The 14940-nt window shown below is 38.5% G+C and overlaps 1 protein-coding gene across 1 annotated transcript in view; it reads left to right on the plus strand.

The window, feature by feature from the left end:
- Positions 1 to 14940, plus strand: part of Aplf (aprataxin and PNKP like factor) — a 103722-nt gene that overhangs the window by 37005 nt on the left and 51777 nt on the right. Inside the window, exon 6 of the mRNA XM_045152205.1 lies at positions 6463 to 6588. Within this exon, the coding sequence (XP_045008140.1) occupies positions 6463 to 6588 (126 nt within the window). The remainder of the gene's footprint in view (positions 1 to 6462; positions 6589 to 14940) is intronic.

Raw genomic sequence — 14940 nt, forward strand, 5'->3', positions numbered from 1 at the left:
GAGGCATGGTCTCATTCTAGCCCAGGTTAATCTGGAATGTACTCTGTAGCCCAGGCTGGCCTTGAAGTCATAGTGATCCTCCTACTTCAGCCTGCTTAATGCTGGGATTACAAGTGTGGACCATCATGTACGGCTGTGGGCTACTTTCTTATTTTTGTTTTTTTGAGGTAGGGTTTCACTCTAGCCCAGGCTGACCTGGAATTCACTATGTAGTCTCACAGTGGCCTTGAACTCACAGTGATCCTCCTACCTCTGCCTCCCAAGTGCTGGGATTAAAGGCGTGTGCCACCACACCCAGTTTATTTATTTTTTCCAAATGTTATAGGCTGATATCCCCTCTCCCCATCCCCTTTTCCCAGAAGGTTCTCCTCAGTGGGTTTCTTGGTGTTCACTGTTGGTAAAGTCTCATTTAGTTGGGGGGGGGGTGCCTCAGACTTTTTCTACCCACCCTGTGGCTTTTATAATCTTCTTGCCCCTCTCTTCCACAATAGCCCCTGAGCCCTAGGGGGTCTTTTTGCAGTCTGGTTAGTGTTGAATTCTCTGTAGCCTCCCGAGTTTTTGATTTGATGTGTTTTGATAGACCGCAGTGTCTGTCACCTGTCCCCTGGAGCTGGCTGACCAGCAGGGGGAGCAATACTTGTGTCACTGCTTCTATGCAATTTCTTTTGGGTCCCAGCAGATATGGTAGAGGTGGCACATCTTATGATAGGCAGTCAGTATCTTTTTCTTGTCATGTTGATGGATCTTGGTTCTCCTCAGTTTTCTCTGTAATCTGTGCTCATGTTGCTTGAGAACTGTCGCAGGGAGTGTCCCACAAACTGAGTCCAAATATTGGAGTCATTACTGTTCACTGTAGAGATTCCAAGCCAGGACAAAGACTGCACCTCCCGTTACCTGGGAAGGAGAATGTATCCAGCCCTTGATACAGAGAGCATCGTGTTAGGAGGTCCTTACCCGGGTTAAGAAACACCTGGGACCAGTAACTGACTAAGGACTAGCATCAATCACCAAGAGAGTGACAGTCCACTTGGGGGGTACAGCTTTTCATCCCCAAATGCATCCAAGAGCACCCAGGCGGTCAGGAGAGATCAGTAAACAGCAGCAGCAGCACTTCCTACTCTTTCTGCTGTACCCGAGCCTGCTCCTTGCTCGCCTGGCCGGCCTGCTCCTCCGCCTGCCACTGCTCCCACTCCTGAGCCTCCTGCCACAGCCTCGCGATCCTGCGCCAGGCCAGGGCCGAGGGTGAACGCGACGGCTTCTCAGAGGCAGCCCCGGCCCGCCCACCCCGCCTCGCGCCCCACGCGCTGCAGCTCTTGCAGCCCCGTTCTCCGTATGGCTCCAGGCCATCATCTCCCAGTGCTCGGCTACTTCCACCTGCCGCATCCAACATTTTCTGAAGTTGCTTATACTGGTCTTGTAAAGCAGATGAGACATTAGCCGAACTATCAGGAATACATACACAACATTCAACCTTGGGCTGCAGTGAGTCTGTCTAGAGCCGCGTGGTTCTGTATAAGGGCTGTTCTCATCATTTGAACTTCAGAATTAAGATGCGAGACCCCCTCAGCTGTGTCATTGAACACATATACACTTTGTGAGAGTTTCTATGTGCCAGATGACATCTTCCAATCTGATAGATGGAAGAAAGACTGAGACTAAGTGATCGTACCATTGAAAACACTTCTGGCCCATTGGTGTTTTAAAACCTGTAAATTGGGTGGGCATTCCACATACATTATTAATACATTTAGAAAGGAAGTGACACCAGCCTTGAAGGATGTACATATATAGCACATATGATTACTGAGAACTAGTGAGAGAATGGCACCAAAGTTTAAAGTATTTTGTCCAGCCTTTAAGTTTAGTTATCTTGTGACAGCATAGACCATATCTGAAACATAGAAAGCAGGCATATCTTATCCTTTAAATATCTAGTAGCTATAAATATAGACAGAACATGTAGTTGGTTCTGAAAACAATATTTCTATCAAGAAATTTAAACCAATTAATTTAACCTAGAAACTATCAGAAAAATAAAAATAGGACAGCATAAAGTTGTGTTAACTGTGTTTGAAAACAGGCTAGATACCTGTGTGGGTACCAGTTATCCAGAGATCATTGGAAACAGATAAGCAATGGATTTGGGATATAAAAAATCAGACAGTTATTTAAACAAAATCTTGATTAAAACTATTTGATTACACATACTAAGAGTAGAACCTGGTCATTGCTGAGCCAAAACAGCTGAGCTCTTATTATATGCCGTGATACAAGACACAAAAAGGAATCCCTTCCCCAGTGGCTTTCACCATATTTGTGAATTTCTAAACCTGTTTCTCTCTTTCATCTTTTCTTTATAGTCATTTGTGTTTTTAATTTTTTTTCATTTGTCATTTTATTTGACTTTCCCTCAGATCAAGTGGAGGCAGCTTCTCACCTGCCGTCTTACCAAAAATTCTACATTATTTTTTATTGCCATGGTGATTTGGCTAAGAAAAAGCAAAGATAGGAAAAAAAAAAAGGAGAGGGGGAGTTCAATAACTTTACTTTGAAGTATAGAAAGTAAGTGACTAAAATCTAGGTTTCTTGGTGTGAAGGTAAGTGCATAGATATCAAATCAGAAAGCAACAGTGTAGAATAGACAGGATAGAAACACTGTATATACTGCAGGGCAATAGTGGGCTCAGAGCAAGTTTGCTCAAGAGCCTAGGCTATGTATCAGGGCTTCCTTTTGAGGGTCTGGGAGGAGGACTCCTTAGTGGATGTGGAATATGGGTGGTTTTCTGTTTTGATTGACAGGGTTGGGTATATAAGCCTTTATTTGTTATTAGTGTCATTTCCCATGATGCTTCTGATTTTAAGCATGCACAGCCAACCTTAAATAGGCATAGGATGATAAATGAGGGATTTTCCCTAAAAGTTAACTTAGAGGACTAGGATACCGTTTGCCTTAACTGAGCATACACCTAAATGCAAACAAAGCTGGTTCAGACCAAGCCTCCAGTTCCAGGATGTATTTAATTACAGAGATATCACAAAAGAAGAGTTGTTAGATTTGCCATTGCTTTGCTTGTAGAGGAGTATATGTGGCTCCATGCAGATGGGGTCTTGGGTTGCTGAGATATCCCTAAAAATTGTCTCACTATTTTGATGTCCTTTGGACTTGACATGATCTTTGTCTTCTCCCTGCCCTGAATGTCTGCTGACATTTAATTCATTTTTGAGTCTTTTTCTAATGTTCTTGTTCTCCCTTAAGTTGCTCACCTCATATTCTACATGAAGAACTCACTTCGTAATGATTCTAATATTTAATATTGGATATACAATTTAATTTTGAGCTCTAGTTATTTATTGATCTGTCCTGTCTCAGGCCATACAACCTTATTTTTCAGAGTTAATCTTATTCAATCTCGTGTGTCATGCCATTGGTTCCCCAATCTGTTCTTTCTACTCGGAATTCGGTATTGAATTTTGTATCCAGGCTGGCACCTCTTACATTCACAGAGCCTTCAAACTCAACATTTGTAAAGCAACCATATATTACTCAAATCCTCTGTGAAGTACAGCTTTCTTTACAGGAAATGATAAAATAGCTTTTCTCCTTTTTCTGTCGTGTTCTTGTCTTACCACCATGAAGAACAAAACAGATAGCCAATGGAGGGTGAGCAAAGCAAGGAGGATGTTATTTCTGCAGAAGTGATAGCTCAGTAGTAAAAGTGAAAGCTCTTGGCCAGTGTAGGAGGCCAGCCAAGGGCCAGATGTGGTGAAAACCCAAAGTGACAGCTCTAAGTTCTCAACAGCCATTTGCCAACCAAAACGGTGCAAAGGTAGAAGTAAAAGCTCTGGGCCAAGATAGATTGCCACTTGAGAGCAGGTTGCTTATGGAGAGCAGGGCTTTGTCCCAAAGCAGGTTGCCACAAAGAGCTGATCACTGCAAACATGAAAGCTCAGTCAAGGGATGCCAGTCAAGCAGGGATCCATGAGCTGTTTTCTGAGGAAAAGGCTGTGGTCAGAGGTGAAAAGACGAAGAACCAATCAGCAGAGAGCCTGCCAAACTCAGGAAACACACACACACACACACACACACAGAGAGAGAGAGAGAGAGAGAGAGAGAAAGATCTTCAAAAGCATTCTCAATTCGATACCTGCACCTGGCAGTTTTCAAGTCCACATGCTGCTTGCTGGCTAGAATCATGGCCAGGGTCTTTGTAGCAGACAGCTTCAGGTTCACTGAAATGAACTTCCATACCAGGCACAGTTATGGAGGAAGGGATTTATTGAAGCTTATAGATCCAGGGGAAGTTCCATAATGGCAGAAGAAGCTGGCCTGCCTTCACAGAACCAAGCAGAGAGAGAGAAGCACAAGTCTAAAAGCCAAAAGCCACACAGCCCAGCACGCTTCAGGAACTTCAGCTAGGCACACTTTGCATATCTTTAGATTGAAATCTTAAACCCACCACCACACTTTAAGATCCACCCAGTGACATCCCTCCAGGCAGAAGGCTGCAGATGCAAACTATAACCCAATAAAACACTGAATATATTGGGGGCCATCCATTTAAACTACCATAGCTTCTTACCTCTATCAGAAGAAAGTAGTGAGACATGCTCCAGCATGGATGGATCTTGAGTATGTTAGGCTGAGTCAAATAAACCAATCACAAAAGGACAAAAACAGCATGATTCCATTTGTATGAGGTATTTCAGTGAACTTCATGGCAGTGAATTAGGACAGCTCCCAGGGGTGGGGATAGAGGAAATGCGCATTTGTTTTTACAATAGGTATAGTATTTCAGTTTTGTATGATAAAAAATTGGGAGAGTTGGTGGCACACATTAATATGCTTCATACTACTCCGGTGTATGCTTGCAGTGATTAAAATGGTAAACTTTATGTTTTTTTTTTAATGGTGGTTTTTAATAAAAAGGCAGGAGGCTGCCTTGGGTCTGCTGTCTACAGTTTGTCAGTCTGTGCTATAAATACTGCTATATATAAGCCAAACAAAAACTTGACCACATCAAATGCTGATTGAATTGTTGAAACTCTAATAAACTGCTAATGGACCTGAAAATTATTGCAAGTAATTTGGAAACTGTAGCATTTATCAAAGCTGACTATATTTGTATCCTATGACCACTCCCAACTAGTTCCTCAGGAAATTGAATCTCTGTGTGTTATTGCAGCTTTATTTATAAGTCAGTAGCTGAAATTAATCCAGTAAAATGTATCAACTATAATAGCTTTGTGAAATTGAGTAATATCCAATAATGAAAATGTTCTTCTGCTACAATGCAATAGTATAGTTATACATAGAAAAGGTCAGACCAAAAGTACTTACTGTGCATTTCCATTTATGTTCAAAACAACACTGATCTGTAAATAAAAATTCTTTCAAGCATTAATCATTTATTTAAAAATTTTTCTATTTATTTATGTATTTATTTGAGATAAAGAGAGAAAGAGGTAGAGAGAAAGAGAGAGAGAATGGGCATGCCAGGGCCTCCAGCAACTCCAAAAAACTCCAGATGCCTGCACTACCTTATGCATATGGCTTATGTCGGTCCTGGGGAATCAAACCAAGGTCCTTTGGCTTTGCAGGCAAACATCTTAACTGCTAAGCCATCTTCTCCAGCCCTAATAATTTATTTATTTATTTATTTATTTTTATTTTTTAAAGTATTTTATTTTTATTTTTTTTTTTATTAGAGCCGGGGAGGGGGAGAGAATGGGCACGCCAGGGTCTCTAGCCATTGCAAATGAACTCCAGATGCATGTGCCACCATGTGCATCTGGCTTATGTGGGACATGGAAAATCAAACCGGGTTCCTTAGGCTTCACAGGTAAGTGCCTTAACTGCTAAGCCATCTCTCCAGCCTTTTTTTTTTTTTTTCGTGGTAGGGTCTCACTCTAGCCCAGGCTGATCTGGGTGGCCTTGAACTGGCAGCAATACTCCTACCTCTGCCTCCTGAGTGCTCAGATTAAAGGCATGCACTACCATGCCCGGCTATCATAAATAATTTTTAAGAACATAAGATAGGCCTGAGAACAAGAATTTGATAGTTAACTTTGTGTAATCACATGGGTCTAATGTTTAGAAAGGAACACTTTCTAGCATATTGGTAATTTTTATCTTATTAGAGGAACATAGATCTTTAAAAGCCATATATACTTGATATCAGTTATATACCTATATGTGCTATATAGTGTTTACAAACTGTCCTTTTATACTCATGGCTTGTCACATGACACTAGAAATTTATTGTTTCCACTGGAGTCCTATATTGACCAGAAGGCATCATCATGGCATGTTGGAATGACCTGTGTTTTTACAACCAATGTAATTATTTGATTCATGCTCTGGAATAATCAGTTATTTATCGCTCAGTTTCCTTTGGTAGACACTAAAAATCTAGAATTTCCTGGTAGTTTTTTCTTCTGACAATGTGTCTATCTCCCTCATAGGAAGAATCCTGTCCATTTTCAACACTTCAGCCATCCTGGTGATTGTGATTATGGAGGTTCACAAGTCCTTGATGGAGGTGAGACTGATGACCGGCCTGAGTGTCCCTATGGGGTGTCTTGTTACAGGTAAGGGGACTGACTGAAACATGCTGCCCTCCTCTCTGTGAACTGTTATACAGACAGGAGAAACTGAGCAATTTGAGTAGCTTCTCATCTTAAGCCTATGTTTGTTTTTAAATTTACAGATCACAGACTTTCATTGTGTTAATTTATAGGGCCTGTTTCCTCTAGGTTATTCTCAATTGTGGCTGGAGAAATGGCTTAGTGGTTAAGGCACTTGCCTGCAAAGCCAAAGGACCGAGGTTCAATTCCCCAGGACCCACATAAGCCAGATGCACAAGGGGGTGTACATATCTGGAGTTCATTTGCAGTGGATGGAGGCCCTGGCATGCCCATACTCTGTCTCTCTCTCCCTCCCCCTCCCTGCCCATTTCTCTCTCTCAAATAAAGAAAAAATAATATGTATATATAAATATAAATTCTAAATTGTTATTATTAATCTTATTAGTACCTGAAATTTCTGTCTGAAATATAATCTTATATTTTAAAATGTAAGTACCTTAACACTCACTGTATTGAAACTGGGACGTTTGGTATGTAAGTGCATTTGGGATATTATCTCTGTCTCCATCTGTTTTCTCAACTCCCACTACTCCAGCTCTCTTGCCAATATCCAAACCAAATCATAGCAACAGAGTGAGAGGATCTGATTTCTGCACTTCTGTGCCTGCTTGTCCTTTGTATTGCACACAGAGTAGAACTTTTCAGATTATGATTATTACCAAAAGTCTCCCTTCCAGGCTGTAGGTATGTTGACAGAAAGGGCTCTGCTATTTCGCAACTTTTTAAATGAGTGGTTGGATTTGAATTGAAATAGTTATCTCAGAGAGCTTTCCTGGAAGACAGCTATCTTGCTAAAATGGCTGAATACAGATTACTGAATCTACTGACCAGCCTGAAGGTGTTTAGATGGTCTATTTTTGTTACACACACCATGGGCATTTCAGTGTGTGTCTGTAGATGCTGAAGTGAATTTCTGTGTGTCTGTCCACTTGGTCACATAGTCATTGTGTGATTCGATTTTTTATATATTTGCTGATTCTCTTCTGTAGTTGTTTTTTATTAGTTCCTGAAGGAAGAATGTTAAAATCTCTACTCTGATTTTCATGATTGCCTATTTTTTCCCTTAATTCAGTCAGGTTTTCTTAGTGCACCACTGTAGTTTGTCCTCTTGGAAAAGCCAAAAAAAAAAAAAAAAAAGGGGGAATTAACTCAGCTTTCCCCCTGCATATTCACTCAGGTTCTACTGACTTTGGTAGCTCCACAATGCCTTTAACTTAATGTTTTTAATGCATTTTTTCAGTGTATAATTATTATTTGTGGGGTGTTGGTTCCATAAGGTCAATTCTGCCATTAATGAAGGTGGATCTCCTATTTTGTTCATAGAGTAACCACACAGCTTTCAGTGTTTTTTTTGGTAATATTCTTTTACTTCCAATCTCTGTTCTTACATTCAAAACATATATAGCTACTATGTAGGTGATTCATTGGTGTTTTTATTTAATCCAGTTTAATGATCTCTTCTAGATACAATATTGAATGCAATTACTGATTTTAATTTAATTTTGTTTTGCTTTTGCTTTGTTTGTCCAATGTATTCAGTGTTTTTTATTCTATTTTTCCTAACTTCTTTTGAAATAAATGTCTCCCCACTTGACTTTTTAGTTATATATTCTTTTATACTTTTTAAGATTTGCATAAAATCTCAATAGACATTCAAGACATTTTACAATCTGCCTTACTATTGGCATTTAGGGTGCTACATACCACAGAGATCCTTGAACATACATGTTTATTGCTTCCCTGTTCACAATAGCCAGAAAATGGAACCAACCTAGATTTCCATTGACTGATTGATAGATAAAATATGATAAACATGTGTGGTAGAATTTTACTCATCCATACTGAAAAATTATATAGCCATTTGATAGAAAATGGATCAAACTAGAAATGATTATGTTAAATGAAATAATCCAGATTCAACAAAACAAATATTGCCTATTTTCTCTCATATGTCCAATCTAGGTTTATGAGTGTATATGTGCATAGTGTGTGGGTGTAAGTCATGAAAATAAAAAGGTGATTATGACAGGAAAAAAGGAGATCTTAAGGGACAAGAATGGGGGGAAATAGTGGGTAAAGGAATATATGTGACATGAAAGTATAAGGGCTACTATTTTGAGGAAGAATGGGGACCTACAAGAGGGGCCAAGGTAATGAGGGTTGTCTGTCAGGAAGGGGCATGAGTAGGAACAAAGAATATTGACACAACTATGTGAAATATCAAAATGAAACTAATTAATTTGTGTACTAACTTAGAAAATTAACAAAAAGTAGGGCTGGAGAGATGGCTTAGCGGTTAAGCACTTGCCTGTGAAGCCTAAGGACCCTGGTTTGAGGCTCGGTTCCCCAGGTCCCACGTTAGCCAGATGCACAAGGGGGCGCACGCGTCTGGAGTTCGTTTGCAGAGGCTGGAAGCCCTGGCGCGCCCATTCTCTCTCTCTCCCTCTATCTGTCTTTCTCTCTGTGTCTGTCGCTCTCAAATAAATAAATAAATAATTTTTAAAAAAAGAAAATTAACAAAAAGTAAAAATAGTAATAAAATGTCTTTTGAGTTAATATGTAGATGTAAAAGTATATAATAATAATAGTGGGAAAGGAAGAACAGAGAATAAATGGAGTTAAACTGGTAGAAACTTTTTGCACTTACTTTTTGCCTGCTATTTTAAAATTAAGGAAATAGAAATTGTGAAAAGTTGAGTTCCCTAACTACCCAAAGATAGCGAGATTGGTACCATGTCTCCTCCCTCCACCAGTATAGAGTTATCTATCCATGGTCTTATCTAACTCCACCACTGTTTTGCATGGTTTTCTAAAGTACTAAGAAGACTATCTTTTTAAATAAAATAGCAAAATATTTTTATAGTTAAAAGAAAATACAAATACTCCAGATAAGGTAACTGGCAAAATTATTATTTTTCAAGTCAACAAGACATTAGGACCCTACTTGAAGAAACATGAGGTGTATGTGTATACCCTCTCTGGTCATATTATCATTATTAAATGAGAAACATCTAGTAGACTTCCACTTTATCATTGCTAAGCTGAACCAATGTTACATTATGATAAATTTTCTCTTTAATAGTTGAGAATATTGTACTCACTGTATATTGCTTAGTGCTAGAAAATAAACCTACTGGATCAAATGATAGCACTATAATTTGCTTTGCTTGCTTAAGAGCAAGTTTTGAATGTGTGCTTGCCAGATTTTTCCCATAGCCACAGAAGAAAAATATTAAAGTTTCACAAATCATAAATTAAGCCATAAAATCAAATTATTGAATTTCAGAAATTAGAAAAAGATATATTCCAAAGATGGACATGTTTGGAAGCAGGAGGCAACTTCTGCACTATGAGAAGTTTGTTTTCTTTAATTGTCTTTATAAAATTGACTTCACATGATAGAGCAAGAATTATTCTTAAGTAAACATAATGATTCTCTTAGGTGAAATTTTAGATTTTTTTTTATGTTCTGATTTATTTTATTTATTGATTTTATATCTTATGCTTTAATCTTGTGACATAGCTAGGTGATCCCAGATGCTAGATAACATGTTGGATAATCTTAGTTTTATACATGTCAGCTGTCAAAAATTATATAGCATTTAAAAGTACTGTTATATAGGGTTAAAGTTTTATTACTAAAAAGTAAGCAGAGACTATATGTGTATGGACATATTTTATTTTCAGCCATTGTTCTTTTGAATAGAACAGGGAAAAAATATATATATATATACACATATACATACATATACACACATATCTGTGTGTGTAAATGTATATAATTGTATAAATAAAGATTTTCACAGGCCTTCTCCAAGAAGGGTGATGTTGAGAAAAGGATATATAATTATTAAATTTCACTTTCTTTTCTAGACTATACTCACTGTTAACATTTCCTGGATTATTATACTTTTAAAATCTGACAAAATTAAGTTCAACTTGAAATAGCAATAATTTTAAGGCAGTAGTAGGTATCATTTTAAGCATCTTGCTCATTTGACTGCTTTATTTCTTCTGTGCTGTACCCTGCTGTTTGTCAGAAGTCTCCCACTCCAGTGTAATGGATTTGATTAATTTAAGGCACTTGTCTGAATTAGAACATTAGATACACAGTGTCCAGCATAATGTGGTGATGTGTCCCTGCCTAGCTCACTCACTTCCTCTGGTGAGTAATAGGATCTTATGCAATGTGTTTCTTCTGTTCTTACCTGCTAAGTTAAGCACTGAATTTATAATATATACAGGTGAAAATGAATAGAACCCATGGGAAACAATTTAGTGTAAGAATGTAAAGTTATCATTTCAGAGTCACTAAACCTTAGGCATTTAGGTACCTTGTAAATCAAAATATTGGTGCCTTGATGTTTTTTAGAATGCAGTACTCTATTTTTTTAAGCAATTACTTCTTCTAAGAGGTATGGGGGAGGAGATATGTCGATTATCAGTGGTAGAGTTTTGATGTAGTATTAAACCAGCAGTATGGGCTGTATAGTGAGTTACCTCAAAAACAGTTCATTTCTTTCAAAATTCATATTTCAATAGTGAGTAAATTTATTCTTTTTTATTTGCTGATGTAGATTCATAGCTATGATATAAAATTTTTATTATTTCCTTTGCTATATTTGGAAAGTATCCCAAGTTAATAAAGTATTTTCTTCTTTATCATAATGGAAACACTGACTTCAAGATACAAGATGATAATCTTTAAAAATCTACTTATAGGGCTGGAGAAATGGCTTAGCTGTTAAGGCACTTCCTTGTGAAGCCTAGGGGTCATTCCCCAGTACCCACATAAACCAGATGCACAAGAGGGCACTAGCATCTGTAGTTTGTTTGCCATGGCTAGAGGCCCTGGTGTGCCCATTCTCTCTTTCTCTCTCAAATAAATAAAATAATTTTTAAAAAAGTAATTAGGGCTGGAGAGATGGCTAAGCAGTTAAGGCATTTTAAGCACTTAAGAATTTGCCTGCAAAGCCAAAGGACCCAGGTCCGATTCTCCGGTACCCATATAAAGCCAGTTGTACAGAGTGGCACATGTGTCTGGAGTTTGTTTACAGTGGCTAAATATCTTGGCACACCCAATCTCTCTCTGTCTCTAAAATTAATTTAATTTATTTTTAAAAATCTACTTATTAAAAAATATGTGTTCAGTACAAATTTATCTGTGGCAAAAGGGACCCTTGTACAGCCACTGGCTTCAAATGTTGAGCTTCACAGTAAGCATGTGAGGCTGCTGTGGTTCCAGTTTGTCATCCTCTATTCACTTGGAATTTTAATCCCCAAAGGTAGATGTTCCAAATTTGCTGGCATGTTCTTGACTTGGAATCTTAGCAAATATAAGGCCCTTTGGTGTTTCCTTTCTGAGTGATCATCCTTTAGGTATTGTATTAGTCAGGATTCTCTAGAGGAACAGAACTGCTAGAATGAATTGTATCAGAAAGGGAATTTATTGAACTAGCTTACAGTAGTCCAACAGCAGTTGCAGGTCTGAGAATCAAGGAACCCTTTAGCTGCTCAGTCCATGTGGCCAGATGCCTCAGCAGTCCCAATCCAGCACTGAAGACCTGGAGGCTTCCTGAGGAGCTGCTGGTTTTGATCCACGAGGGTCTTTAGTCCGCACTGGTCTTCAATCCATGCTGGAAGGCAGCAAGCAGCTCCGGCAGCCAAGTGGAAGGAAGGAAGGGGCTCTTTTCACCCAGAGCTTCCTTATATGAAGTTCCTATGTGAGAGGGGCCATAGGCTCTGGGGGAAGGACTCACTTTGGGGAAGGACTTCCTCCTTCAGTTAATTCTTTTGGAAGCAACCTCAGAGACCCACCCAAAAGGGATTTCTGTGGATTACTAAACAGATCATGTTGACAACACCTTAACCAACAGGTATGCATGTGATGCACCTTCTCAGAAGCCTCTCTACCCGTTCCTAATGCCCACCCCTGTCCTCCATTCTGTTACTCTGCACCTTTTGCTGTACCTTCCTTCATAGTGAAACTTCAAAGCTGTAAGCATGCTTGTCTATGTTACTTGCTAGCATAGCAACCCCAGGAACACAGAGGCTCAGTGTTTGGCACAGAGTAGGCTTTCATAAATGTTAACTGATAGCCAGTTTGTGTGAAGTGGATAGCAGTTGTTTCTATTCTGCTCACTTCTATTTAAACATTGCAGGCTCATCAGGAAATACTAGAGTCAAACTTTCCCTTTACTCATTAGATTATAAAAGTTTATATGAGTGTTTGGCATGATTCAAGAATTTATATGGTGCTTATAGTTTTTACGTATATTGGCTCAAACTTTTGTTATTCTAGCATCTGTATTCTGACAATCTGAATGTTTTAGAAAATATGTATCTCAAAATATAACAGCTCACAAAAATTTGGTGTCACATAGATGTATACCTTTATGTTTATACCTCAAAGATTACTGTTAATAATTAACATCAGTGGGAAAAAAAAATCAGAAAGGATTTTGAGACCTGCTAAGTTAAAGAAAATGCCATTTGTGAAAAAGATTGGTATAAATCTTTTATGAATGAACTTGATTAAGTAATTCCATTCATTGTTAGGCAAAACATCAGGGTGGAATTTGGCATTACTCTTGAAAGTTACTTCAAAAGTTCAAGTGCCCCAAGAAATGGTACACAGTTGCCACTTAGCCATAATGCAAGTTATATGAAAAAGATATATTTTGCCTCACTATGAACCCAGTTTTTGAGAATGGAATATGCATAGCCTGAAGTTCAGAGTTAATATATAAATGTGTGAAACATGAGTGAGGATATTATTCAACCAGAATTGTCTGTATTAGAGGAAAAATATAGCCATTTAGTATTAATTGCCATTTACGTTTATTGGCACATGGAATTCCTAAGTGTTGGTGGTATCTTAAAGTGAAGTTCATTTTTACATCTGTAAAAAAAAAATAAATGCTAAATAGCTTACAAATGTTTATATGAATTACTTTAGCTAACTGTTGGAACAAATTCATGTGGGTAGCTGTGTTAGCAGTTGCCTTTCAGATGAGGAGAGATTTAGCTCAGGGATTTTCCCTAAGTCACACAACCAGGACATGGTCTATTTTGGATTCAAGATCAGTTCCTCTGATTCTAAAGTCTGAGCCCTTCTATATAACATAGTGAAAGTGACCTGGTATTTAAAAAGCCAGGAAAGAGCAGGTCTAAGACATGCTGGCATCTCTCTTAAGCATTTGTGAAGACTCTCAGTGTTTCCAGCCAACTTGGGTGATTGATTGACCAGAGCTAAGTGTCTTATAGTGCTGAGCAATCTGTATCTCAGGAACCTGATTGCATTGGTCTCAGATTAATAAGATGGTCAGATTTTCAGTATTTCCTGGGAAGTAATATGAATTGTTAATGGCAGGAAATTCTACTGTGTTTAGTCTGGGTTTTTGTGAAAAGATCTGCTGGGCACTTTTATTATTACCTTTGTAAGTGAGTACCAAATGGTTTTAGAACAATGACAGTCTTTTCTACCTAATACAAATAGGCATGCTCTGAGATATATCTAACAGAAAAAAAAAAAAAAAAAACTGCCTTTCAGAGGATAGATTTCTCAGAAACATCAGGATCTTATGGATTAGGGTTTACAAGAAATCATAGTTAAGCATTAGCATTAACTTAGCAAAGTTCACCTTCAGTCCAAAAATTATTAGAAATGGTTTTGTTCTGCAACAAATGAGAATGTAAAACTTCTGTGTGTTTTGCAAATGATTCACGTTTTTAAAACTACTTAAAACTGGGCTGGAGAGATGGCTTAGCAGTTAAGGCACATGTCTGTGAAGCCAAAGGACCCAGGATCGATTCTCCAGGTCCCACCTAAGCCAGATGCACATGCATCTGGAGTTTGTTTGCAGTGGCTAGAGGCCCTGGCATGCTCATTCTCATTCTTTCTCCCTCTCTCCCCCCCTCCCTTTCTCCCTCTCTCTGTCTCTAATAAATAAATAAACGAAAAGAAAACCTTAAAAAAACTAAAAATTTTTTATTTTAGTATTTATTTGTGTCTATGTGGGTGAGTCCAGGTGTGTATGTGCTATGGCACATGTGTGTTGGTCAGAGGACAACTTTCAAGTCAGTCCTGCCTGTCACCTCATTTGAGGGAAGGTTTCTTGCTCAGGATTCTAGCTGTAATGTTCTTTGCTGCACTCCCCAGGAGCTTCCTGAAAATTCTCCTGCCTTCACTTCCCATCTGGCTATTAGTATGAGCATGGTGGGATTACAGAAGCATGCTATAATTTCCAGCTTTCTTTTCTTTTCTTTCTTTCTTTTTATTGTTTTGTTTTTTGA

This window comes from Jaculus jaculus, chromosome 6 (genome assembly GCF_020740685.1).
Source record: "Jaculus jaculus isolate mJacJac1 chromosome 6, mJacJac1.mat.Y.cur, whole genome shotgun sequence".
Taxonomy (NCBI): domain Eukaryota; kingdom Metazoa; phylum Chordata; class Mammalia; order Rodentia; family Dipodidae; genus Jaculus; species Jaculus jaculus.